Below are 26,974 nucleotides of genomic sequence, written 5' to 3'. Positions count from 1 at the left end.
AGTGGTGTAGGGAAGTGTAGCTCCCTGTATATATACTTACTTGGGTTTGTATGTATAAATGGTTACAACAGTAAAAAAAAAAACTTTCTGATGTGACACAATTTCCACATATTGTAGTCTGATCTCGCGATGTTTCCGTGTGACTCACGTGAGCACCCAAACACCGCGAGAAGTCGGGCAAGCAAACAAAAATGGTGGCTCGCTGATCGTCCATGCGGCTCCGTGTGACCTGAAGAACTCCCGTTTTCTGTTTTTGGTAACTTAACTAAAAAACATACTGTCACGTAGCTTGCTGATAAAAGCGAGTCTTGGAGCGGCTCGGCGAACGACACAAACATGCAGCACGACGACGTGAGTGAGCTACCTGCTAGCTAGCATTATGCTAACGCTAGCTTGTCGCGTTTAAACGAAAACAAGCTAAGCCGGCAAGTTAGGGTTGTTATTCTAGATTGTGCCCGTGAGCTGGTGTCGAGCTCACATAACTTTGTAACGCTCTTACAGGTCATCTGGGACATTATCGGCAACAAACAGTTCTGCTCCTATAAAGTCAAGTAAGTGCCGAGTGTGTGTTAAATGCGCTGTATGCTTAATGACTTCGGCGATCGTGTTGATTTGTCTCCTTCAGGACGAAAACTCAGAGTTTCTGTCGCAATGAGTACAACATCACGGGTTTGTGTAACCGCTCGTCGTGTCCGCTTGCTAACAGCCAGTATGCCACCATCAGGGAAGAGAAAGGTACGCCGTTCTCCTCGGTGCAAGGGTGGAACCCCTATCATAAAGACTCATCCCCTTCCCTGTGGACACTTTAGGGCAGTGTTTCCTCTACATGAAGGTGATCGAGCGAGCGGCGTTTCCTGCCAAGATGTGGGAGAAGGTGAGACGGCTCAAGGGACTTTGGCGTGAAGCATGTGTTTAAAAGCGCATGTGTGCAGGTGAAGCTGAGCAAGAACTACGAGAAGGCTCTGGAACAGATCGACGAGAACCTGATCTACTGGCCTCGCTTCATCCGCCACAAATGCAAACAGCGTTTCACAAAGATCACGCAGTATTTGATCCGCATGAGGAAGCTGGTCCTCAAGAGACAGTAAGTCTGCGTCCCTCTACAACACACCCAGAGGACGCCATTTTTCTCCTGACCCCGCCCGCGCTTGTCTTTCAGGAGGAAACTGGTCCCGCTCAGCAGGAAGGTGGAGCGGCGGGAGAAGCGGAAAGAGGTGAGGGGACGCGTTCTAGTGCTGCTCGCCTTCCGGTTCCTTCTAAAGCTACGTCTGCTTTGCAGGAAAAAGCTCTGATCGCCGCCCAGCTGGACAACGCCATCGAGAAGGAGCTGCTGGAGCGACTCAAACAGGGAACGGTACCAGGCTCCGCCCACCGCCACGCTCCCTCCTTCATGCCGCCACGCCTTTTGAACGTCCATTTTTTGTCTTTTCAGTATGGAGACATCTACAACTTCCCCATCCACGCCTTCGACAAAGCTCTGGAGAAGCAGGACGAGGAGAGCGAGGCCGATTCGGAGACAGACCGGGAGGAGGAGGAGGATGATGAGGTGAAGGATTCCACGTGCACTTTGAACTCCTGGCCACATGTGCTGATCATGTGACTCCCCCCGCAGGATGTTGGAAAGAGAGAGTTCGTAGCGGAGGAAGAGATGGACGAGAGTGACCTCAGCGACTTTGAGGTAAACACGGTCACATGACACACAGAGAGAAATAGAACCTGCAGCCACGTCCTTGCTTTCAGGACATGAACAACCTGAGGACGAGCAGCGATGAGATGTCCACTGACGACGAGGAGGAGCTGATGAAGGCGTCACGCTCCAAAGGCAAATCTCCCGCCAACAGTTCCGCTGCCAGGAAGAAGCGAGCGTACGTCGAGATTGAGTACGAGCGGGAGACGGAGCCGCCCGCCAAGAGCGCAGCCACGTAGCGTTAACTGTCACCGTGACAACGCAACACAAACTCTTCTGCTTGCCGTGATTGGATCCCAAGTCACAAGACCGTCATCGCATTGCTTCTTTCAATAAAATTCCAATGTGTTTTTTGAGAAATGAATAAAGAATAAATAAGACCATAGAATATGGTCTGTTATTAGTCAAAACATATTAAAATCCATGTGATATGTAGTATTCTGTTCACTAGGTGCCAGTAATTACACACAAGATTGAGCCATTACCTTACATTACTGATGGGAAACTCGATTCCTTTTAACGACTCACTGAAGTGAATCGGGTATTTAGTCTCTCTGAGTCCCCCGTCAGATATTGAACAAGTTGTGAATCAGGTGCTCGTCAATCCCGTCGCCTCCCCCCCGACTGGCCCCACATTTCATCACACCCTGACACGTCGTTTGAGTTCCTCTTAATTCAGGTAGCGGTAGAGGGGGAAACTCAGTGAGCCAGTTAAGCGACGAGAACATGTGAGTCACGTACCTGTGAAATACTTGAGTTTTGAACGACTTGTTCAATACTCGCACATCGCTACATTATCCGATAATTAAGGTAATGATGACCTTAACACTGCATGAAGTCAGCCATGGCCTGTCCAACATGACAGAGTGGGGGAAAACACAATCCTTTCATTCGGGAGCGGTAAGTTTTTGACTTTCAGTGTAGAAGAAATAAATTCGCGGCTAACGGGTTAGCTCTCTAGCTAGCGACCCTCTCGAGCACCCGAAGCAAAAGGTGACTATAGGCGGGTTATTTCATGTCTACACTGCACGAACAATGTACCAGATTTAGAAAGTCAACATGTTTTCTATGCTCCAACTACGAAAATAATTAAGACTGAATCATATATCGCGGAAAGTCACTTGACCCAATGAACCGCCCTGAAAGGAGGGACGACAGTAGTAAGGCTTTTTCATGAACATTTTATCATCACGCCAAAGAAGGTTGCGATTCAACGAAATGTGGCGTACGTATTGAGTTTATTTACAAAGACGTACAATGAAGGTTACACGTGTACAATATAAATAGTCATGTTTGTTACATACAAGACGTGAAGCCTCACAGCGCCCCCTTCAGGCTGTTAAAATGCTGGTTCACATGACAAGACAGTTTCCACGTCAAATGAATAAAAAGTGTGTTTGGATGGGGGGTTCGTGACGCGAACAACACTGCCCCCGTACAGCGCGGGAAGCTTAAGGCGACGGCCTCAAAGTCCGACTTTTCCCACAAATAACCTTCTTTCCTGGCTTCACCGTGTTCCCGACAGAGAGAGTCTTCGCTCGTACGACGAGCAGTGGAGGGGGGCGGGGCTGAAGGCGGGGCTGCTGTCAACCAACCAGAGAGCAGCAAAAAGTGCCGGCCGCTTTAGTGTTGTCAGTGCCCCCTAGTGGCTCACTCCCAACACGACAAGCTTAGCAACCGCTACATTTGGAATGCTACAGAGTTGCTTTGTACGTCAAACATGTTTCTTTCACTTATTTGGAGGTTTTTTTGGTCAGCTGGAAAGAAATCATTTGGAATAATGTTTGAAGAAAAAAAAAAGTTTTTTTTTTAATTTGTGCACTTTACTGGGTGTCCACCAGGGAGCGAGCGTGGATTGACATATTCGATGTGTTTACATCTAGAAGGTTCTGTGAAACCCCTCTAGAGGACCAGCAGGCCTTTCAAATAAAAACCAGCAGAGGGAGAGGGGGACAAAGCTAAAGAAAAAGTGCAAATGAGATTAGCCGAGATTGCTGTAGGATTGATCCACGCGAGACAACATGAACACATGGTTAGTCTGCTCTGAAAATCAAAGTCCAAATGAGTGCGTGGTTCTGGTCTTGGGTCGGACAAGAAGGTCTCCGTGTGTCGTCGACGGTGGACGGACGCTTCCGTCCAGCTGTGGGAGTGGGTGGAGGTGTCGAGTTCACGGGAAATCCGTCCTGAAGCAAGCCGTCAGCGGGAACGCGTTCGTGGTTTAACAGCTGCAGCCGTCTTTGGCCGGCTGGCTGTCGGCGTTCAGGCGGCCCCCCTGCGGCGCCGACGGCTTGTGCTGGACCCCGGACTCTGCGGCATTCAGGTCCAAACTTCCATCCTGAATGTTCTGGTATATCCTCTTAGCGGCCTCCAGGAAAGCCTCCTCCACGTTCTCTCCTCTGGACCACAACAACGCGTGCAACATCTCAACATCACTGCGCCACTCGCCCAAAAATAACACCAACCCCCCCCAAATATACATTACATATCATGTGTGTGTGTGTGTGTACTCACGTCTTGGCGCTGGCCTCCAGAAACAACAAACCTGATCATCAACAGAAGAAGAGCCAACTTAGCCACTTAGCTGTAGTCCAGCAGGCGGGTAAGACCAGGCAGAAAAATGCTGCTCACCGTTCTCGTCAGCAAACTGCTTGGCTTCCTCGTACGTCACGTCTCTCTGAGCCTCCAGGTCGGCCTTGTTGCCGATCAGAATGATCACCTGCACGCACGCACGCACACGTCATTAGTACGTGGACGCCAGACTCACTCGTGTCTTCCTCACCGTGTTTGGGTTGGTCAGGTTCCTGGCGTCCGTCAGCCAGCTGCTCAGGTGGTTGTAGGTGCTCCTCCTGCACACACGTCCAGACAAGGTGAGGTCACGTGGGCCCACCAAGCAGGCAGTGTGACTACCTGGTAATGTCGTAGACCATGAGGGCCCCCGCCGCCCCCCTGTAGTAGGACCTGGTGACGGCCCTGAAGCGCTCCTGGCCGGCCGTGTCCCAAATCTGCAGCTTCACCTTCTGGCTGTGGACCTCCATGATCCGGGTCCCAAACTCCACCCCAATGGTGTGAGGGCAGTCCGCCATGACTACACACACGAGGAGCACATCCATGAGGGGGGTGTAAAAGTCAAAGGCGGGTTAAGAAACTCACATTTCTTCTCGGTGAACTGGTGCAGCAGACAGGACTTGCCGACCCCCATGTCGCCTTTAAGAAAGACGGGAAAAGTTTGATTCAGTGTGCTCGTCGGGTGATGGATGGCGTCATGTGTCACGTGACCAGCTCACCAATGATGATGTATTTGAAGATGTAAGAGTAGTTGTAAGGCGTGGCAGTCATCGTTATCCTTTCTCTGACGACACCTACATCAAAGCCAAGCATCGCCGTGACAATCACCACCATTTAACAACAAAAAACAACAAGCTAAGCTAACACTTAGCCTGGCGTGCTAACCGCCGCCGCGTCCCAAAGAGTCCACAAAAATGACACGTTAGCACAGCAATGACCCACAATCAGCACACTATCTACCCATGAAAACCATCTTCATGCCTTCGGCGAGCCAAGCTAGCCGGCTAACAGCTGGTGCTGTGTGTGCGGCCAAGCTAACAGGCTAACCGCCGATGTCGACGTGAGCAGAGGGCAACAAGCACCGAGCAGACGTGACTAGAATGCTGTTTCCTTACCGTTATTCCAGATGTTTAAAGCGTCAAGACGAAAAGGCGGCTGCTGGTCCGGACGGATAATTCGCTGTAGCTCGCTAGCCTCCTCCTGATCCGTCTTCCGCAATTCTTCCTCTCTGCGGGCCAGCAAGTACGTTAACTCTCGCGAGATCTCACGTGAGGTCGAAACAACGTAAAAAAAAACATTATTCGTCACTTTGTCGCTTATGTGGGACACACAAGTAAAAAAAAAAATGGATTTCAATGTTAAATGCAAGAAGATTAGCAAGCGTGTGTGTGTGTGTTATGCGTACGGGTCTCCGCCCTCGCAGTGACGTCACGTCGCCTTGACTCCGCCCCTGCAAGCGGCCGAGCTCTCATCAGAGCAGCTCAGCGAGGAGAAACGTGTAGTTGTGTTGTGTTGTGTTACTGAGCAGCCATGACAGCGAGGAGCATCCGGTGGTGAGAAGATGGACAAACAGAAAGGTACCGTGCTCGCTTTATTAGGAACACTCCTACTCAGCATGCTTCAACGTGTGGACTTTGATGTGAAGAATGTCAGCACCGTGACCCCCAAGCACAGGTGGGGTACATAAAGGGGAGGAGCTAGATGCAGTGCAGTATGGTCACTTCCTTCGTCAGTACTGACCCCTTTACCCAGGTCTTAGAAGACTTCTAGAAGGTTCTCCAAGGGACCCTGAAGGAGGTCTTGATGGTCTTGAGAAGATGCTCTTTTGGAAGAGTCCCAGGGAAAGTCCTGGTGGTCTTTTTGACTTCTGTTCTTGCGTCCGTGGTCCTTGACGAGGTTCTAGAAGGTGTTGTTGCTCACCAGAAGCTCCTTGGTGTGGAAGGTTCTTGTCGTTCAGAGGAACATCTGTACGCGTCACGTCCAACACGCTGAGCCGGCATCAAGGAACCTGATCGCCTCGTCTTGATTGGCTGTTAGATCAAATAATGTAATAATGTAATATGGAGGGGGCGGGACTTGGTGCCGATTGGATGAGAGCAAAGTTAGGCGAAAACAACCTAAACTCTCCTTCGTCTTTTTCTTTGCAACTATTTTTAACAAAGGATGAAAGAGAAAGCTGATCCACCCCCCCCCCCCCCCCCCCCACACACACACACACACACACACACCTTGTTGGTCCAGTTAAGTTGTTGTTGTGTGACTCAGACATGAAAGTGTGTGCGCAGCAGCAGCAAAGCCACAAACAGGAAGTGATGTTGATGCTCAGATAAGTGTGTGTGTGTGTGTGCCCATGTGACCTCTCAGGCATGTCAGCTGGTTCCAGATCAGCTCCTGCTTGAGGTCATCGGTGTGTTGTTACGAGTGTTAGGGACACACTGAAAAACATCGACTTAATTCTCATAAATCGACGAGAAAAAAATGCATACATTTATGATAATAAAAAGTCGTAAATGTATGAGAAAAAACTCGTCATATTACGAGAATAAAGTCCTACATTTGCGAGAAAAAAGTTGTACATTTACGAGAAAAAACTCATAATGTTATGAGAAAAAAGTTGTAAACTTACAAGAATAATCGTCATAAATTTTCAAGAAAGAAGGCGTGCATTTAGGAGAAACAAGCCACACGGCTATGAGAAAAAAACTCTTCATATTCCAAGAATAAAGTTGGACATTTACGAGAAAAAAATTGTGACCTTGCGAGAAAAAAAGGCGTACATTAACGAGAAAAAGCTCGTAATCATAAATTTTCGAGAGAAAAGGCCTACATTTACGATAATAAAGTTGCAAATTTACGTGAAAAAATTCGTCCATTAATGAGAAGAAACTCTGAATACTACAAGAATAAAGTTGTACTTTTACAAGAATAAGTTTGAAAAGTTCCAATAAAAAGTCGTACATTTCTGAGAAAAAAAAATCTTCAAGTTACGAGAAAAAAAAGTCGTAATAGTACCTTTGCCAAAGGCCCCAGAGGCCCCCCCTTGTCATAGCTGTCCCAGGCAATGCCTGTTGCGACGGAGTATTCAAATAATCTGAGATTTCCAGAATAAAGGTGTAAATTTACACCTTTATTCTATATTTATATTTATATTTATATTTATATTTATATTTATATTTATATTTATTTTTATTCTATATACTCTGTAGTATGTCAGAACGGCAAAGCAGGGGTGAAACGTGCTAGCATGTAGCAGTTAGCCACGCTAACACACGTGTTGTCTTTCCTCAGCGCTGGCCAAGCTGATGTGGGACCTGCAGTCCTTCCTGTCCGTCCTGGACTCGGAGAACCTGAGTTACATCGCTCAGGCCCAGAAGAAGTCCATCTCGGCGCTGGTGTCCTCGCTGCAGACGCCAGACGCTGCCGGTACGCACCTAGCTTTAGCCTCATAGCTAGCTCGCTAGGTTTCATCGGCATCTTTTGTCTCCAGTGGAGGACGCAGAGTACGTCGTCATGAGCTGCCCGTCCTCGTATCCCGGCAACGAGGCCGACGCGCCGCCTACAGGTTGGCGCCGACGTAACCGCGTCACGTGACACGCTGGAAAGGCTAATGTTTGTGCTCTTGCTTGACCACCAGGGGGCCTGTCTGAGTCGTCCTCAAGGCCAGACTTGTGTGTGTGGACCAGAGATGCTGTGAGTGCACCCCCCACCCTTGATGTTTGGTGTGAGAGGTTCTAGTGGACCCGCTGAAAGTCTTGTCAGAAGGATTGAGGTCCAAGAAGCCATGTAGTGGACCAGAAGCAGACTTTGGTTTGTGGATGCAGCTGGCTGCTCTGTCATGTGGTCCACTAATGACAGAGTCCTCCTGAGGCTTGGGAGGAGACGCCACTGTGTGTGTGTGTGTGTGTGTGTGTGTGTGTGTGTGGGTGTGTGCGTGTGGGACAGGATGTTTACATAGGGGGCCATCTCGGCTCTATCTGTCCTCCTATTGGTGGAGAGTTCTGCTCAGGCAGGAAGTACTCACTGATGGCGGCTGATTAGCGTCTGGACTACGTGATGGACACACACATGCGCACACACACACACATTTATCTAATCATCATGTGACCACTTTTTATCCCATCAAGGTCACCACAGCAATGCCCCGCCCACCAGCGGGTTCCAAAGCTGCTGCTGATGAAGATGAAGATATGTACGAGGAGGCCCAACCTTACCAACATGACACTGCGAGTAACCTTGGTACACACGCGCGTACACGTGCGCACACGCGCACACCTTGGCAACTAACCCCATGTTCCCGCAGAGAAGGCGGAGTCAGACAGCAGCTACTACGAGTCGTACGGCGAGGAAGACGAGGACGAGGAGCTCGTGAAGGACAGAGCTCACTACATCCAATGGAGCGCCTCGCAGCCCTGCCTGAGGCCCGCCCCCGAGTCCCGCCTCTGCGGCTACCTGTGGAGGAGGAGGTGGCTGGGCCAGTGGACCAAGCAGCTCTTCATCATCAGGAACCACTCCCTGCTGGTCAGCTAGCTAGCCAGCTAGCAGCTCACGTCACGCGTGTGTTGGCATTGAGTTAGCATGCTGTGTCTTGTGCGTCAGTGCTACAAGTGCGCTCGGGACCTTCTGCCTCAGATGGAGGCCAGCCTGAGAAGCTGCCAGCTGGTCTACAAGAGGAAGAGCAACAGGAGGATCCAGCACCAGCTCAAGCTGCTCCTGCTGGGCTCCCACACGCTGGTGCTGGGCTACACCAGCTCACAGCAGGCCCACGAGTGGCGCCAGGTCACACACACACACACACACACACACACTGAAGACAAGCACGAGGTGTGTATAAGTCATCCTGTGTTGGTGTCGCAGGTCATCGAGGAGCTGAGTGTCGGAGCTGAGGAGAAGAACCCCTCTGGGACCACATCAGAACCACAGTGGTCCTGCAGGGTGAGACACACACACACACACAGTATTTGTGTGCATGTCATCAAGTGTTTGTTGGCTTGTGTCTTCAGTCCAGTGCGTTTGTGACCCACAAGGAGCAACAGGAACCTCTGAGTCACCGCAACAAGGACAAAGGTTCTATTTGCATATTCCTAAAAGCACACATAGCATGCTAACAACACATCATCAGTTCATGTAGCATGCTAACAACACATGAGTTCATGTAGCATGCTAACAACACATCATCAGTTCATGTAGCATGCTAACAACACGAGTTCATGTAGCATGCTAACAACACATCATGAGTTCATGTAGCATGCTAACAACACATGAGTTCATGTCGCATGCTAACAACACATGAGTTCATGTAGCATGCTAACAACACGAGTTCATGTAGCATGCTAACAACACATCATGAGTTCATGTAGCATGCTAACAACACATGAGTTCATGTCGCATGCTAACAACACATGAGTTCATGTAGCATGCTAACAACACATCATGAGTTCATGTAGCATGCTAACAACACATCATGAGTTCATGTAGCATGCTAACAACACATGAGTTCATGTAGCATGCTAACAACACATCATCAGTTCATGTAGCATGCTAACAACACGAGTTCATGTAGCATGCTAACAACACATCATGAGTTCATGTAGCATGCTAACAACACATGAGTTCATGTCGCATGCTAACAACACATGAGTTCATGTAGCATGCTAACAACACGAGTTCATGTAGCATGCTAACAACACATCATGAGTTCATGTAGCATGCTAACAACACATGAGTTATGTCGCATGCTAACAACACATGAGTTCATGTCGCATGCTAACAACACATCATGAGTTCATGTAGCATGCTAACAACACATCATGAGTTCATGTAGCATGCTAACAACACATCATGAGTTCATGTAGCATGCTAACAACACATCATGAGTTCATGTAGCATGCTAACAACACATCATCAGTTCATGTAGCATGCTAACAACACATGAGTTCATGTAGCATGCTAACAACACATCATCAGTTCATGTAGCATGCTAACAACACGAGTTCATGTAGCATGCTAACAACACATCATGAGTTCATGTAGCATGCTAACAACACATGAGTTCATGTAGCATGCTAACAACACATCATCAGTTCATGTAGCATGCTAACAACACATCATGAGTTCATGTAGCATGCTAACAACACATGAGTTCATGTCGCATGCTAACAACACATGAGTTCATGTAGCATGCTAACAACACGAGTTCATGTAGCATGCTAACAACACATCATGAGTTCATGTAGCATGCTAACAACACATGAGTTATGTCGCATGCTAACAACACATGAGTTCATGTCGCATGCTAACAACACATCATGAGTTCATGTAGCATGCTAACAACACATCATGAGTTCATGTAGCATGCTAACAACACATCATGAGTTCATGTAGCATGCTAACAACACATCATGAGTTCATGTAGCATGCTAACAACACATCATCAGTTCATGTAGCATGCTAACAACACATGAGTTCATGTAGCATGCTAACAACACATCATCAGTTCATGTAGCATGCTAACAACACGAGTTCATGTAGCATGCTAACAACACATCATGAGTTCATGTAGCATGCTAACAACACATGAGTTCATGTAGCATGCTAACAACACATCATCATTTAAGTACATTTAACATGTGTTCTGTTATTTGTTTTTATTTTGACTCAGTCATTTAAAAAAAAGTATTTTTTGTATTGACTTCAATGGAATTACATTTTTATGAACTGTGAGAACTGTAATGTAATAAATGTATTTTTAAACAACTTCAATTTCATGGAAAGGTGAATAGAATTTTGATTTGGTAATTTTTTAAAATTTATTTTTAAAATTGAATTAAATAAAATTTCATTTTATAAATGTATTTTAATAAATGAATATGTATTTTGAAAAACATTTAATTGAATTTAAAAATAAATGGAATGTATTTTTTTTATAAATTGATTTTCATTTTCTTTCTGTAATTTTAATAAATCATTTTTTATTTGACTTAAATGGAATTACATCGTATAAGTGGGATTTAATTACTGTAATACGTTTATTTGTAAATACATTTCATTTAAAATAATATTTACTTTAGGGTTTTTCTAGAATTGGAATTTGTGATTCTGTCATTTTTAAAAATAATTTTTAACATTGAAGAGAATTAAATATAATTAAATTGTTATAAATGAAATTGAATAAATGTATTTTAAATACATTGAATGAAATTTAAAAATACATTTAATTTATTTTTTTTAGAAATTGCATTTAATTTCGATTGAGTAATATTTAAAATGATTCAAAACCAATTATTGATTTAAATGGAATGACATTTTTATTCATGTAGTTTAATAAATCATTTTGTTATACATTTGATTTATTTTATTATACATTTAATTACATGTTTTAAAAATTCTATTTTGTCATTTAGTTGAATGAAATGTTCTTGAATTGACTTTTATTTTGAAATGACATTGTTATTTATTTTCTATTGGCTAGGCTTCCTGAACGTGCTGATGAACTGCCAATGGCAGAGTCTGCTGTGTCAGGTGGAGGCGGGGCTTCTCAACATGTTTGGTGAGGACGAGGAGGAAGAGGAGTCTTGGAGGGGGCGGCGCCCACCCCAGTACACGGTCCCGCTGCGTGGCTGTGAGGTCAAAGCGGGGCCCGACGGCGAGCGCTCGCAGAGGATCACGCTGAGCACGCTGGGCGATCAGGTGGCGGTGCTGGAGGTGAGGGTCAGACAGGAAGCCATGCAAACAGGAAGTGGGTGTTCAGGCGAGCTGAGCGTGAGCCACACTGTCGCAGGTGAGCTCGGCGGATGAGAAGCAGCGGTGGATGCGGCTCCTGAGGGACGGAGCGGCCGGTTACCACGGCAACAAGGCACGGCAGCAGCCGGGCGTCGCTCTCAGGGACACCAGGTAGGTCGGGGGAGTGTCGCCATGGCGATGGAGGACGACTGACACTGACGGTTGTGGTCCTCAGCGGGCCGCAGGCAAACATGTACATGGACGACCCCTCCCACCAGCCCGTCTACTCCAATACCTCCCTGCTGGAGCACATGGTACCTGACCTTTCACCTTTCACCTTTCACCTCAACCCTGACTTTCGACTGGCACGCCTCGCGTCACGTCTTTTGTGGTGTCAGCTTCACAGCTCTCGGGATGCTCGCTGCGGCGACCCAGCGACGTACACCAACCTCGGCAGGCACAGTGAGTTAGCGGGCTCCGCCCACCTCGCGGCTAGCTTGACAGCTGCCGCTAGTGCTAACAGGGGCTGACTGTAAACAAACTGTGCGCTGTTGCAGACAGGAAGTGGGTCGAGACACAGCGCGGCGTTCAGAAGTTGGAGCTGGCGGCCAGGAAAGGCGTCCCGATGAGGGTGGGGTCAGAGGTCAACTTGGCAACCAAGCAGAACAAACGCTCGGCTTTTAGGCAGTCGCTGGCCGTGTGCGGCGAGCGAGCGCAGGTGATTGACACATCAGTTGACGCTAATCATCCTTTATAGCATGCTAGCTAGCGCAACGCTCTCGCCACTTGAGTGGTGATGTCATCGTATTCATTCTCATCAACTGTAAACATGAACCTTTCACTTGCACTGCTCCCTCCTGGTCTCTTTGCTGCACCCTGCTGGTCTCTCCTGGTCTCTTTGCTGCACCCTGCTGGTCTCTCCTGGTCTCTGCTAATCTTTCTTGCTCTCCTCTGGTCTTTACTGGGCACCTACTGTCTTTTCTGTTCTCTGTTGGTCTGTCCTGGACTCTGCTGGTACTGGTTGTCTTTACGGGTCCCTGCCAGTTTCTGTTGGTCTTCGCTGGTTCCTTCTGGTCTCTGCTGGTCTTTACTGGTCACATACTGGTCTCTGTTGTTCCTTGCTGGTCTTTACTGGTCGCCTATTAATCTCTTGTGGTTTCTTCTGGTGTTTGCTGTTCTCGTCGGTCTCACCTGGTCTCTGCTGGTGCTTACTGGTCACCTGCTGGTCTCCCGGTCTCTGCTGGTCCAGGCAAGTCTCCTGAACCCGTTCCTGCGGCGGACAGCTTCTGTGAAGAGCTCACTGAGGAGAAGTCCTTCGTCGTTGCTCATTGAGCATGGGAAGGTTTTCCAGAGGAGAAAGGTAGGTGGTGTGACGTGAATCATTTCTGAACGTGTCTCGTTTCAGTGTGAACAAGCGTGTTTCTGCCACAGGAATGGGAGAGCAAAGCTGCCGCGTGATGTCGCGTGACCTTCACGCGAGCTGTGTTTGACCTTCATGTGCAGACACGTGACCTACGACTCACCTGTTTAAGTTATTGACTAAGTAGCTGGGTGTACATATTTCAGGTACTTTTTTGCTTTTGCTGGAGGCGCGCCAAAAGGCTTGAATAAGTCACGTGGCCGCAGGTGGTGGGCTGAAGACTGCAGCGCGCGCTTTGGCCGCCAGGGGGCGGCGGCGCTGTGGTGACGTGATGAGATGTACCTTGGAGTAGAAAAGCACAATAATAATAAACATGTTTGACCTTGGATGCGTTCTGCGTTTATTAGTTGTGGCAACTCAAAGATGACGTCACGCATGCGGCTGGCGAGTTGACGCAAAGTCATTCATCACAAACACGGCAAGAAAACAAAACCTCCACTTTTCATAGTCCAACCTTGATGACGTTAGTGCTGATCACATGGTTGCTAGGCAACACTGGCAGCAAAACAAGAGGCAGTAATGCTAGCATAACAAAGGATATGTTAGATCACGCCCATGAATAGCATTTATTGACTAGATATGAATGATATAGAGCCACGTGTTCATGAATAAACATGGCTGCCTGCCGCTATGCTAAGCTAATTAGCTGAAGAGCAGCAGCTACTCATCAAAAGTTGAAAACGACTTCCAGCGGTGACCTTTCACCTTGGCGAATGCATCGTAGCAGGTGTAAGGACGCGATCCGAGCAGTCTGATTGGACGCATGTCGTGGTGGCTTGGGTCACGTGACGTGCGGTAGAAAGCATCATGGCCGCCCCTAGCAAGGCCTCTGCTGGTGGTCATGTGATGACATCATAAAAGACCTTATTGCTTTTATACGTCCGTCTTTGTCCTTCCTAAAGGGAACGGTTACAAAAGGTTTGTGTCTTGGTGGCGATGGCGAGGGGGGTGTGGCCTTCTGAGACATCTGCAGCAAGGGGGAGTGGGCGTGTCTCTGGGAGTCAGAAGAGACACACCTTCTTTTTCAGGTGGTTCCTCTTCCACAGAGACAGCTGCTCAAAGTCCTCCAGCCTCATCCCGAACACGCTGAGGAACTCGTGCTGTGACAGGTGTCTCTGCGGGGGACATGCAGCACCTCAGTGACCTTTGAACCCTCACCTCAAAGTGGCAGTGTTTACCTCCAGCCGTGTTCTGTCCACGCCAGGAGGAAGCTTGCTCCGCCCTCTGTGGTGGACCACCAGTGTCTCATACGGATAAATCTGTCCAACAAGAAGGAGGAGACGTCATGGCGGCTGCAGGAGAAGTCCCCCGCACCCATGTGATGTCATCAGGTCACATGTTACCTTGAGCTCCAACATGGCGGGCAGGGAGTTACCTCGGTCCATCCTGGAGTCTCCATTCTGACACACAAACACACAAACATCACCACAACATGGCCGACATGACGCACAATGAGGACCACAATCACTACCTGAACACCTGCGGGAGACACACACACACACACACATTAGCACCCTGCGCTAATGCATCCATGTTCACCCATCATGCCTTTGGGGCGGAGGGGCGGGGGTACCTGAGGCGGGCTTTTGTGACGAGCTGAAGTCTGCTGACTGGAGCTGAAAAGACAAAAGCACACGAACGCAACACTCAGCCCCTGAATGCATCACACACACACACGCACACTCACCCTGGGCAGGCCTATCCCAGAGGATGCTGGGAAATAAACAGACCTGGAAGTGCCGGCCCCTGCAGAGGAAGTAGAGACAGGGTAGTGAGGAAGTAGTGAGGCTCATGCCTTGTGTGTGTGTGTGTGTGTGTGTGTGTGTGTGTGTGTGTGTGTGTGTGTGTGTGTGCGTGCGTGCGTGCCTGACTTGAATGGCGGGCTTGGCAGCGAAATGGACGGAAAGACGACGGGGCCTCATGGTCAATGAGAGCGAAACGAGCAGTGACATGCTGGTGGTCTGGTATGAGGAACGCCATCAGGAATGGACATGTGGTTCAGCCAGCCCGCGCTGGGCATGAACCCAGGCCCTTTGGCATGGGACTTGGAGGGCTAAGCGTTGCGCTACAAGGCCGGATAGTCAACTCAACGCTCCGCACGTTCAGGGAAAGGTTAAAGGAAGGCATCTGTTACACGTACACCCAAGCAGATTCTACACATGGATAAGCCTTGGAGATCAGGCAGACACCAGATTCATTACATCGCCTCCATTTGTGTTTGGTCAAGAACTCCCCTGCGTGCCCAGGTGCCAATGTCTGCTCCGACCTCAACACAGTGAGTGCAAAGCTCCAGCTTCCCCTCCAACGTCTCAAAAAGGACAAAACCAAACCAAAGTTCAGTCCAGCTCATCTGCAAACCACCAAAGCAAACCAGACGTTCGATCGTTCAGAAGCAGTCCAGGGAGAAACCGACAAGACGATACCCGCGGTGCAGAGGAAGACGGTCCCCTCACACAGGTTCAACCTGCAACTACGCAGGACAGTAGACCAGTCCTATGAGAAGAAGAAGCAATGCTTGAAAACAAATACAAGAAGTTGAGAATATCAGCTACAACGTCAAGAAAATGTTCAAAGATGGTGATAAACGACACCCCGCTCCCACTAAGTGCATCAAAACTGACTGCCGATGGTAGTGTTCTGCATGAGCTTCTGGACATCTCAGCTCAATATGAAGAGTATGTTCAAGACCTATTCTTGGACGAGCAAGAGTCAGAGAACGGCACCCCCGGTCCATTTATCCTCAGGTCAGAGGTGAAGTGGGCAATAGACAAACTCAAAATGGGAACAGCAGCTGGCCCAGAACAAGGTATACACCAAAATGATCAAAGCGCTGGAAGAAGAAGGAGTTGATCTCCACATCCATTCATCCGTCTTCTTGAACTTACCCGATGTCGGGTTCCGGGGGGATCGGCCTAAGCAAGGAAGCCCAGACTTCCCCCTCCCCGCCTATTTCGTCCAGCTCCTCCTGGTAGATCCCAAGGTATTCCCGGGCCAGTCGAGAGACATAGTCTCTCCAGCGTGTCCTGGGTCTTCCCTGAGGCCTCCTACCGGTCTCGGATGTGACCTGAACACCTTCCCAGGGAGGCGTCTGGGAGGCATTCTGACCAGATGCCTGAGCCTCTCAATGCAGAGGAGCAGCCCTTCCACTTGCAAGTCTCTCCCGGATGACAGTGCTTCTCACCTTATCTCTGAAGGGAGAGCCCAGCCACCCTACGGAGAAAACTAACTTCGCTTGTACCCACAACCTTGTTCTTTCCGTCACTGCTCAAAGCTCATGACCACAGGTGAGGGTAGGAACTTAGATGGACCAATAAATTGAGAGTTTTGCCTTTCAGCTCAGCTCCTTCTTCACTATAATGTACCAGTGGAGAGTCTGCAGATGATCTAGTCTGGAGAATTATCAGAAGGTCTACGAGAATAAGAAAAGTTTCCCACGGACACGCTCAAGTCCATCTTCATTACTCTACCAAAAGTCCCCGGCACCTTAGACTGCTCTAGTCACCGTGCAATCAGCCTTCTGTCACATCTCCAAATCTTTTTAAATCAAGGAGGAGCACGTCTGGGGCGTGTGATGTCACCAGACCTCGTTAACCTGTCCTCAGAAGTGATTCATCACGAACTCAATGAGTGTCCGGAGGGAATCGAAGATTAACAACCCATTAACAACACAGTTCTCATTTCGTGGACTGATGATCTCCAGAGGCTCTCCAGTGAGTGCTTTGGTCTCAGCGTCAGCAGCAAAAAGACCAAGGTGATGATCATTTCCAAGTCAGAGGTCCCATCCCCACTGAGCTCCCTCATCACCTCAGATGCAGTCACAAAATTTAGGACCAGAAACCGTCCAAATCCGTTCCCTCCAAGCCCGTGTCTGGTCAAGCCTTCTTTACGGCTGCGAGGCCTGGACTCTCACACGCGTACTTCCTATCTCGAAAGGCGATAGGGTGAGAAACCAAGAGGTCCCAGGCATGTGTGTAAGGGGAGGCTAACGAAAGACCTTCAAAGGCGCAACGGCTGGAACATCATGGAATCAATGACGGCACAGAGAGGGAGAGTGTAGTCCTCATGCGGACCAGCACCTGCTGTAGCCCTGATGATGTCATCAGTACCTGCGTGCTGGCTGCGGTTCGGCAGGGAGCGGGTCTTCCTCCTAAGAGGTGCTGAGGTCGTGTCCATCTCCTCCTTCAGGATGATTCTTCCCAGGTTGGACTGGATCTGAGCACAAACATCAGCTTGAGCAGGTGCAGCACCTCTGAACCTTCCGCTGTCTCACGACGGACACCTTGTTCAGTTCTTTTCTGCGAAGAGCTCGCAAAGCCCAGACTTCATCGTCCAGCTTGCCGTCCTCATCCTCATCCCTCGGCTCGCTCCTGCGATGCTCTTTCTCTGCGTGACAGCACCAGGATAGGAGGTAAGGACACGAAAGGAGGATGGAGGAGTGCACGTGGATGCTACCGGTGACGGCCATGGAGGGAGGGCATGGCCAGTGGTCCGTCTCGATCTTGGAGGGAAGGTTTGGATCTGGAGGCTGAGCGGCTGGGAACTTGGAAGACTCGATGATCAGGTCCTCCAAGTGCTTCCCTACAGGAAGCGCAGAGGTCGCCATACCTGCACACACACACACACACACACACAGCATGCTATGAGGTGAGCTAATGATGCTAGCAGCTAATGATGGACAGGTTCTCCACCTCGTCTGTAGATGGGGGGCTTCTTGTAGATGTTGCTGCCATTCTCTGAAACAACACAACCATCTTAACATCAGATGATTACCTTGACTGGAAGTTTCAAAATAAAAGTTTACCAGGTGTGTGGAAGTGTTGCATGTTGCTCTTGGAAGGCTGTGTGTGTGGTGTGTGTGGCGAGGGTGGTGTGTTGCTGCTGTGCTTCCTGCTGCTGGAACTTGGCGAGGAACCTCCAGGAGAACATCTCTCCAGCCACTCTCTGGCTTCCTTGTGGAGGTTCTGGAGTGAAGACAGGTGAAAGGTCAGCAGCATAGTCGAGAATGTACCGACACGCCCGGTGACCTACCTCAGGTGAGGCGGGGGGAGAGAAGGAGCGAGAGGACAAGGACGTCTGCAGGGGAGGACAAGCAAACATCAGCCACGTACAGTCATGTGACAAAATTAGGACACCCCATTAAATATTCAGTTCTTTATTAAGAAATGTTCACATATCAATGTCTGATCTTGTTTTTCTTTATCTCTGGAAAAGAAAGTGATTTAATTGCAGGTAAACAACAAAAATTAATATTGTTTTACTCATTAAACAAAATATATCAACAAAAATCCATATTCTAACTGAGGAAAAAGTTAGGACACCTAATAGCTAGTGTTACCCCCTTTGGCTGAAATAACTTCAGTGAGACGCTTCTTGTAGCCATCTACCAGTCTTTGACATCGGTCTGAAAAAAGTTTGCCCCACTCCTAAACGCAGAATACTTTCAGCTGTGAGATGTTTGAGGGGTTTCTTGCATGTACAGCCCGTTTCAAGTCACCCCACAGCATCTCAATGGGATTAAGATCTGGGCTTTGACTCGACCATTCCAGGACTCTTCATTTCTTCCTTTTCAGCCAGTCCTTGGTGGATTTACTGGTATGTTTTGGGTCATGGTCATGTTGCAGGGTCCAGTTTCGCTTTAGCTTTCATTTTTTCACAGATGATCTCACATGTTCCTCAAGCACCCTCTGATACACGATAGAATTCATGGTGAATTCTATGATGGTGAGCTGGCCAGGTCCTGCTCCAGCAAAGCATCCCCAAACCATGACACTTCCACCTCCATGCTTCACAGTTGGTATGAGGTTCTTTTCCTGGAATGCTGTATTGGGTTTACGCCAAACATGTCCTCCGTTGTGGTGTCCAAATAATTCAATTTTAGATTCATCTGACCAAAGAACATTATTCCAGAAGTCCTGGTCTTTGTCTACATTCACACTGGCAAACTTCAGTCTGGCCTTCATGTTCTTCTTGGAGAGCAAAGGTTTCCTCCTCGCACACCTCCCATGAAGGTTAAACTTGTGACGTCTCTTTCTGATTGTAGAGGCATGCACTTTCACATCAACAGTAGCAAGAGCCTGCTGTAGGTCCCGTGATGACATTTTAGGGTTTTTGGAGACTTCTTTTAGCATCTTGCGGTCTGCTCTCGGGGTGAACTTGCTTGGACGGCCAGACCTGGGCATGTTGGCAGTTGTTTTCAATGTCCTCCACGTAGTGGAATGGCTGATTTTATATTCTTTTGAGATCTTTTTAAATCCCTTACCAGACTCATAAGCGTCTACAATCTTCTTTCTGAAGGCCTCAGACAGCTCCTTTGATCTCACCGTGGTGTTTTCTCTCACGTCAACAGTCAGGGGCACACCAAACTAAATGTGAGGTTTAAATAAGGCAAGCCTCCTTCAAAACACTGCTAATGATGTTCTCATCATGTGCACCTGATGTGATACACCTGCGTGTCATTTCAGCCATTTTATGTGGGATTGAATGTGGGGGTGTCCTAATTTATTCCTCAACAGAAATTGCATTTATTTAAAACGACATTTTACAAAAAGTTATAAAAAATCTTTTTTCAGTTTTATTTGTTTAGTTCTATTACTTGAATCTCTCAAGATTGTTAAAACTGATATTAAACATCCATATGACCAAATATGGTAGAAAACACACAGGCTTCCATGGGGTGTCCTAATCTTTTCACATGACTGTAGATGCTGAGCCGGGCCAGCTTCTGACTCACCGACGCCTCCAGCGGACTGTAGGTGTAGTGCGCCTCATACATCATCAGGTCGGGTCTCTCGATGTCCAGGATGGCTTTGTCCCGCGGGAGGGCCGCCAAGTCCTTATACCCGATGACTCCGTCCTCCACTCTGGCCTGGGGGGGAGGGGGGGACATGTTGAACAGGAGGGTCTGGATGCTGAAGACGGACGTGAAGAAGGTGACACTCACCACGATGGCGGCAGCAGGAGATCCTGGAACACCGGAGCTTCTGAGAGACAACACGCTCCCTGGAGACGTCTGAGGTCTCTGCCGAGCAGGCCAGACGTCAAGACAACAAAACACACTAAGGCTAGCTGCTAGCGGCTAGTGCTTGTTTACCTTTGGCATCATCATGGCTGCTGATTGGTCACTTCCTGGAAGGAGAAAACCTTGCCTGTCATTGCTGCTCAACTGGTGGACACGCCTAGCAAGCTAAGCTAAACACTCTCACAGCACGCCAGCACCACAATGAGCTCAGCTCTGGACTGTCCCATGGAGGACAAAGAGATCATTCCGGACTCTTATGTTGTCCAACAATAGAATCAAATGGAAGTGTGCTAACATTACCTCACAGGCAAAGTCATCATGTTGTTGCTCCGCCTCCTGAAACACACACACACACACGCACACACACACACACACACACATACACACACACACACACCATTTGAAATATGCCCGCTTTGATTGAGGCTCTCGTTCATCTTTTATTCATGACTTTTTATTATTTATTCACGAGTCATTGCTGACTTTTCACCAGTCATGATTCACTCTCGCTTATTTAGTTGTTGACTTAGCAGGGTTACGCAACCACGACCTCAGCCAAGGACCCCCATCAAGTAGGAAGTAGCCTGCTAGCTAGCTAACAGACACAACCGTTGTACTTTAGATGGCTTTCTATGCAGCTTCCAAATGGATAACGACGTCCTTCGTGTTAGCCGCGTGTCTCTGGGGGGCACATCATTCACTCACCCTCCATAGCAGCACCATCGATCACATGGACAGTTATCACTCACACTTGTCTTCATAGTCGGCAGAAATAATAAATACATCAATAAATCACATTTTAACATGGAAAAATCTCACAAGTGGCGCAAAAAAGAAATATTTTGAACATTAAAAATGTTAAAATAAAGTGCAGCTAAGAATAAATAAACAAATAATCCTTTAGAAATATAAATAATAATAAAAAGTGTCAAAAAGAATAAATAAATAAATACCACAAATTTGGAATATGTACTTTTTGAAAAATAAAATTGACAAATAAATAAATAAATAAATATGTGCTAAATAGGATTTTGAAAAATACATCAGCGGGCAGATATTAAATGAACGAGCATTTAAAAATGGAAAAAATAAATACATCAAGAAAAATAGAAGAGAAAATAACAAATTAAAATTGTTTAAAAGTGGGCTGAGATTCAATTCAATTTGAAAGAAATAAATGGCGTGCATTTAAAAATACAATAAAAGGTGGCACAAAGAGTAAATAAAATACTTTGTCATAGAAATACATTTTTAAAAATAGATGTTGATAGCATTGATACATTGTTTAAAACGTACGTGAATGTGCTTAAAAATGTAATACATGAGTACATTCGGAACACTGAAAACTGCAAAAGTACAATCAACTAATGAAATAAATCACAGAACGTTTGAATGTTTCAAAATAAAATAAACATACCATGAATAAAACCAAAAAGCGCAGCTAAAAATGTGCGAACAACGTAACAAAAAGCACGAGTAGAGCGCTAACATGCTAACACTGCAAACAACAACAAAAAGGTGCACGCTTGAAAAGATGTCCTCCCAACATCCCATAATATTACCCCCCCACACACACACACATCTCGTCTCACATTTGCTATCCAAGAACCGTTGCTAAGCAACAAGGGTTGCATAACGACTGCTGGAACGTCAAAGAACATGCAGCCATCGCTCGTATGGCCTACGCTCCCTGAATGCAGCACACGAAGTGCGTGTGTGTGTGTGTGTGTGTGTGTGTGTGTGTGTGTGTGTGTGTGTGTGCGTGTGTGTGTGTGTGTGTGTGTGTGTGTGTGTGTGTGTGTGTGTGTGTGCATGAGAAGGTCTGCACGCTCTCAGGACCTGACTTGATTGTGCTTCTGAAGAGAGTCAGCGACCGCTACTAACACGCCAGCCACATCATTCACGCCCACACAAAGAGGTCACATGACACCCTGACCTCCTTAGCAAAACAACATCACCTTCCTGCCCACGCTGGACCGATCCTGGGACACGTAGGAGGCCCGCATGCGTGCGTGCGTGTGTGAGGGAGATGGTGGGTGGTCTATTTTGGGACAACACCTCCATCACGCCGCTGGCAGCTGATTGGACGGGTGCTTGTGGTTGCCTAGCAACCTGCAAATATGTCCCGGCATTCCTCTCATGGAAGCTTCCCAAGAACCAGAACCACCAGAACCAGAACCAGCAGAGGGTGGCAGCAGCTTCTAGAACAAGCTCAGGTTGCCATCATGACTCATCAGAGTGAACGTGTGACTCAGCACTTTGCACTCTGGCATCATGTGACCGGTGCAGACAGGAAGTGGAGGGATGCAGCTGTTGTCATGGTTACACGAGTACGCGAGGCCAGTGACCTTACTCTGTGTGTGTGTGTGTGTGTGTGTGTGTGTGTGTGTGTGTGTGTGTGTGTGTGTGTGTGTGTGCGTGTGTGTGTGTGTGTGTGTGCATGCCCGCTTATCTCGGCCCGACAGACACAACCACGCCCACACGTCACCCGCAGCCATTGGCCGATGACATCACGTTGGCGCGTGTGATTGACGGCTCTAGAATGTTCTTCACACTGTCACCTGACAGAGGTGACACCTCCTGCTTTGTCGTCATGACAACACGCACGCACGCACACGCTGTGTGAGTGTCGTCCCATCTGTCAATCCAGACTTAACATTCCTGCACTGGAATCATTTTGTGTCAGCACACACACACACACACACACACACACACACACACACACACACACACACACACACACTGCTGGCACTTGTGGCCTCACCACCCGGCCCCCTGCTGCTTGCAGAGATAAGCCCGCCACGGCGACGTGCTCAGCGCCCCACACGCCGGAAGTGTGTCAGGTGTCCCTAATAAAGCGGCACCAGGTCCACGACAGCGCCTCCTCCCTCCCTGACCCCACGGTGACCCCTCGTCGTCACACGCTAAGCGCCGTGATGCTAGCAGGCTAACAGTCAGGTGATGGGTTGCCATGGTGACGCAGCTTCATCCTCATCATCGACGCTAAGCTGGCAAGTCATGTATTGATTTTCACCTCCGTGCGCGTGCGTGCGTGTTACATAAAACCATCTCCTCCTTAATCCTTCCACCTCCCCCCCCCCGAATATGCATCTCTTACGTCACTGTATCATCATCCCATCATAAAAAGCATTGATTGACAGGATGCAGACGATGTGAAGCCCCCCACGCCCCCCCCCACAAACACACACTTCGTGTTTGTCGTTTCGCTGCGGTCACGGCTCCGAAACTTGACAACTTCCACTCACGTGACGCACAAGAACTTACAAACATAAAACACGTCGGCAGCCGTCTCCCAAGCTCCACGTGAAAAGGTGAGTCTTACCTGTGTGTGCGCGCGCGAGGGCGAGGGAGGGAGAGAGAGAGAGACGCATCCGACGACCGTCCTCGTGCAGCGATCACCCGCACCTCATTGAAGGCGCGTGTGCGTGGAGCAGTCCATTACAGCAGCCCGGAAGGGAGGGGGGGGCGTGGTGACGGGGGGGGCGGGGGGGGGGGGGGGGGAGGCGCTTTCAAACCTCGCAACTTTTTTTTTGGGTGAATAGGACTATTCAAGGTGTACATACAGGTGTGGAGATATAGATGTAGATATATAGATATAGATGTACATGTAGATATATATATATGTAAATGTAGATGTGGATATATAGATATAGATATACATGTAGATGTACATGTAGATATATATAGATGTAAATGTAGATGTGGATATATAGATATAGATATACATGTAGATGTATATGTATGTACATGTACATGTAGATGTACATGTAGATATATATATATAGATGTAGATGTAGATATATATATATATAGATGTAAATGTAGATGTAGATATATATATATATAGATGTAAATGTAGATGTAGATGTAGATATATAGATGTAGATGTAGATATATATATATATAGATGTAAATGTAGATGTAGGTGTAGATATATATATATAGATGTAGATGTAGATATATATATATAGATGTAAATGTAGATGTAGATATAGATATATATAGATATAGATGTAAATGTAGATGTAGATATATATATATAGATGTAAATGTAGATGTAGATATAGATATATATAGATATAGATGTAAATGTAGATGTAGATATATATATATAGATGTAAATGTAGATGTAGGTGTAGATATATATATATAGATGTAAATATAGATGTAGATATAGATATATATATATATAGATGTAAATGTAGATGTAGATATATATATATATAGATGTAGATGTAGATATATATATATAGATGTAAATGTAGATGTAGATATAGATATATATAGATGTATAGATGTAAATGTAGATGTAGATATATATATATATAGATATAGATGTAAATGTAGATGTAGATATATATATATATAGATGTAAATGTAGATGTAGGTGTAGATATATATATATAGATGTAAATATAGATGTAGATATAGATATATATATATAGATGTAAATGTAGATGTAGATATATATATATATAGATGTAAATGTAGATGTAGATATAGATATATATATATATAGATGTAAATGTAGATGTAGGTGTAGATATATATATATAGATGTAAATATAGATGTAGATATAGATATATATATATATAGATGTAAATGTAGATGTAGATATATATATATAGATGTAAATGTAGATGTAGATATATATATATATAGATGTAGATGTAGATATATATATATAGATGTAAATGTAGATGTAGATATAGATATATATATATATAGATGTAAATGTAGATGTAGATATATATATATAGATGTAAATGTAGATGTAGATATAGATATATATAGATATAGATGTAAATGTAGATGTAGATATATATATATAGATGTAAATGTAGATGTAGGTGTAGATATATATATATAGATGTAAATATAGATGTAGATATAGATATATATATATATAGATGTAAATGTAGATGTAGATATATATATATATAGATGTAGATGTAGATATATATATATAGATGTAAATGTAGATGTAGATATAGATATATATAGATGTATAGATGTAAATGTAGATGTAGATATAGATATATATAGATATAGATGTAAATGTAGATATAGATATATATATATATAGATGTAAATGTAGATGTAGGTGTAGATATATATATATAGATGTAAATATAGATGTAGATATAGATATATATATATAGATGTAAATGTAGATATAGATATATATAGATATAGATGTAAATGTAGATGTAGATATATATATATATAGATGTAAATATAGATGTAGATGTAGATATATATATATATAGATGTAAATATAGATGTAGATATAGATATATATATATATAGATGTAAATGTAGATGTAGATGTAGATATATATATATAGATGTAAATGTAGATGTAGATATATATATATATAGATGTAAATGTAGATGTAGGTGTAGATATATATATATAGATGTAAATATAGATGTAGATATATATATATATATATATAGATGTAAATGTAGATGTAGATATATATATATATAGATGTAAATATAGATGTAGATATATATATATATAGATGTAAATATAGATGTAGATATATATATATATAGATGTAAATGTAGATGTAGGTGTAGATATATATATATAGATGTAAATGTAGATGTAGATATATATATATAGATGTAAATATAGATGTAGATATAGATATATATATATATAGATGTAAATGTAGATGTAGATATATATATATATATAGATGTAAATGTAGATGTAGATATAGATATATATAGATATAGATGTAAATGTAGATGTAGATATATATATATATAGATGTAAATATAGATGTAGATGTAGATATATATATATATAGATGTAAATATAGATGTAGATATAGATATATATATATATAGATGTAAATGTAGATGTAGATGTAGATATATATATATATAGATGTAAATGTAGATGTAGATATATAGATATAGATATACATGTAGATGTAGATGTAGATATATATATATATAGATGTAAATGTAGATGTAGATGTAGATATATATATATAGATGTAAATGTAGATGTAGATGTAGATATATATATATAGATGTAAATGTAGATGTAGATGTAGATATATATATATAGATGTAGATGTAGATATATATATATAGATGTAAATGTAGATGTAGGTGTAGATATATATATATAGATGTAGATGTAAATGTAGATGTAGGTGTAAATGTAGTCCAACGTTAATTGCTGGCACGTGTGCCTGAGCCCCCCCCCCCGTGGTACTGTAGGTGTGCTGCAACAGAGTGACGTTAGATGGCAGCAGAGCAGCACACTAAGTCATAACCCCCCCCCCCCCCCCCCCCCCCCATCCACTCCACGTCCTGTACAGTACACACAGTATGATGGAATACTGTGGAATAGTCCATGGAATACTACTCATATACCAGCCAGTGTAATCATAAAGCATAAATCATAACAAATCAGAACAATCATGGTGATGATGAAGACTCTCCTGCTGGTGTTTAGCAAACATCACCTGCTTGTGTTGCTTGTCAACTTCCTCACTCAATCCGTAAATGCTGTGGCTT

At 45.6% G+C, this 26,974-nt stretch overlaps 4 protein-coding genes across 23 annotated transcripts; 2 read left to right on the top strand and 2 right to left on the bottom strand.

The window, feature by feature from the left end:
- Nucleotides 1-45: 45 nt before the first annotated feature.
- On the top strand, nt 46-2,075 carry mak16 (MAK16 homolog (S. cerevisiae)). The gene is made up of 10 exons (XM_054774062.1): nt 46-351; nt 502-551; nt 626-735; nt 810-874; nt 933-1,084; nt 1,160-1,214; nt 1,280-1,354; nt 1,433-1,546; nt 1,613-1,678; nt 1,741-2,075. The coding sequence occupies exons 1-10, from the start codon at nt 337-339 to the stop codon at nt 1,924-1,926; spliced, it is 888 nt and encodes a 295-aa protein (XP_054630037.1). The 5' UTR covers nt 46-336; the 3' UTR covers nt 1,927-2,075.
- Nucleotides 2,076-2,906: 831 nt separating this feature from the next.
- LOC129180045 (ras-related protein Rab-14-like) lies at nt 2,907-5,633 on the bottom strand. Its single transcript, XM_054774063.1, has 8 exons — nt 5,368-5,633; nt 4,972-5,046; nt 4,838-4,891; nt 4,595-4,772; nt 4,467-4,533; nt 4,316-4,403; nt 4,199-4,229; nt 2,907-4,083 (listed from the first exon to the last, which is right to left on the bottom strand). The coding sequence occupies exons 2-8, from the start codon at nt 5,021-5,023 to the stop codon at nt 3,906-3,908; spliced, it is 648 nt and encodes a 215-aa protein (XP_054630038.1). The 5' UTR covers nt 5,024-5,046; nt 5,368-5,633; the 3' UTR covers nt 2,907-3,905.
- A 55-nt stretch (nt 5,634-5,688) lies between these two features.
- On the top strand, nt 5,689-13,734 carry si:dkey-220o5.5 (actin filament-associated protein 1-like 2). 7 transcript variants are annotated; one of them, XM_054774047.1, is made up of 15 exons: nt 5,689-5,829; nt 7,541-7,675; nt 7,740-7,814; nt 7,887-7,942; nt 8,377-8,488; nt 8,553-8,770; nt 8,849-9,028; nt 9,107-9,184; nt 9,253-9,316; nt 11,721-11,953; nt 12,030-12,142; nt 12,207-12,433; nt 12,529-12,689; nt 13,221-13,331; nt 13,403-13,734. In XM_054774047.1, exons 1-15 carry the CDS (start codon nt 5,814-5,816, stop codon nt 13,427-13,429), a joined length of 1,806 nt encoding a protein of 601 aa, XP_054630022.1. In that variant the 5' UTR covers nt 5,689-5,813; the 3' UTR covers nt 13,430-13,734. The 7 variants fall into 7 exon arrangements, 6 of the variants coding, with proteins under 6 accessions (XP_054630022.1, XP_054630023.1, XP_054630021.1 ...); XM_054774048.1 differs by having other exon boundaries at nt 8,849-9,184; nt 12,207-12,285; nt 12,370-12,433; XR_008570085.1 differs by having other exon boundaries at nt 8,849-9,184; nt 13,016-13,331; nt 13,403-13,449.
- On the bottom strand, nt 11,623-23,868 carry LOC129180041 (dematin-like). Of its 14 annotated transcripts, XM_054774059.1 has the most exons (15): nt 23,753-23,816; nt 20,482-20,516; nt 20,332-20,409; nt 20,122-20,256; nt 18,420-18,464; nt 18,193-18,352; nt 18,080-18,124; nt 17,844-17,996; nt 17,671-17,774; nt 17,498-17,603; nt 15,079-15,137; nt 14,965-15,007; nt 14,735-14,870; nt 14,570-14,650; nt 11,632-14,506 (listed from the first exon to the last, which is right to left on the bottom strand). In XM_054774059.1, exons 1-15 carry the CDS (start codon nt 23,799-23,801, stop codon nt 14,464-14,466), a joined length of 1,272 nt encoding a protein of 423 aa, XP_054630034.1. In that variant the 5' UTR covers nt 23,802-23,816; the 3' UTR covers nt 11,632-14,463. The 14 variants fall into 14 exon arrangements, 9 of the variants coding, with proteins under 9 accessions (XP_054630035.1, XP_054630029.1, XP_054630026.1 ...); XM_054774054.1 differs by having other exon boundaries at nt 11,625-14,506; nt 14,735-14,791; nt 15,122-15,137; nt 17,671-17,996; nt 23,753-23,826; XM_054774052.1 differs by having other exon boundaries at nt 11,626-14,506; nt 17,671-17,996; nt 23,753-23,825.
- Between the last annotated feature and the right edge of the window lie 3,106 nt (nt 23,869-26,974).

Source organism: Dunckerocampus dactyliophorus, chromosome 4, assembly GCF_027744805.1.
Source record: "Dunckerocampus dactyliophorus isolate RoL2022-P2 chromosome 4, RoL_Ddac_1.1, whole genome shotgun sequence".
NCBI classification, from domain to species: Eukaryota; Metazoa; Chordata; class Actinopteri; order Syngnathiformes; family Syngnathidae; genus Dunckerocampus; species Dunckerocampus dactyliophorus.
The sequence above is the reverse complement of the archived record's forward strand: the minus strand, read 5'-3'. Positions and strand labels throughout refer to the sequence as shown.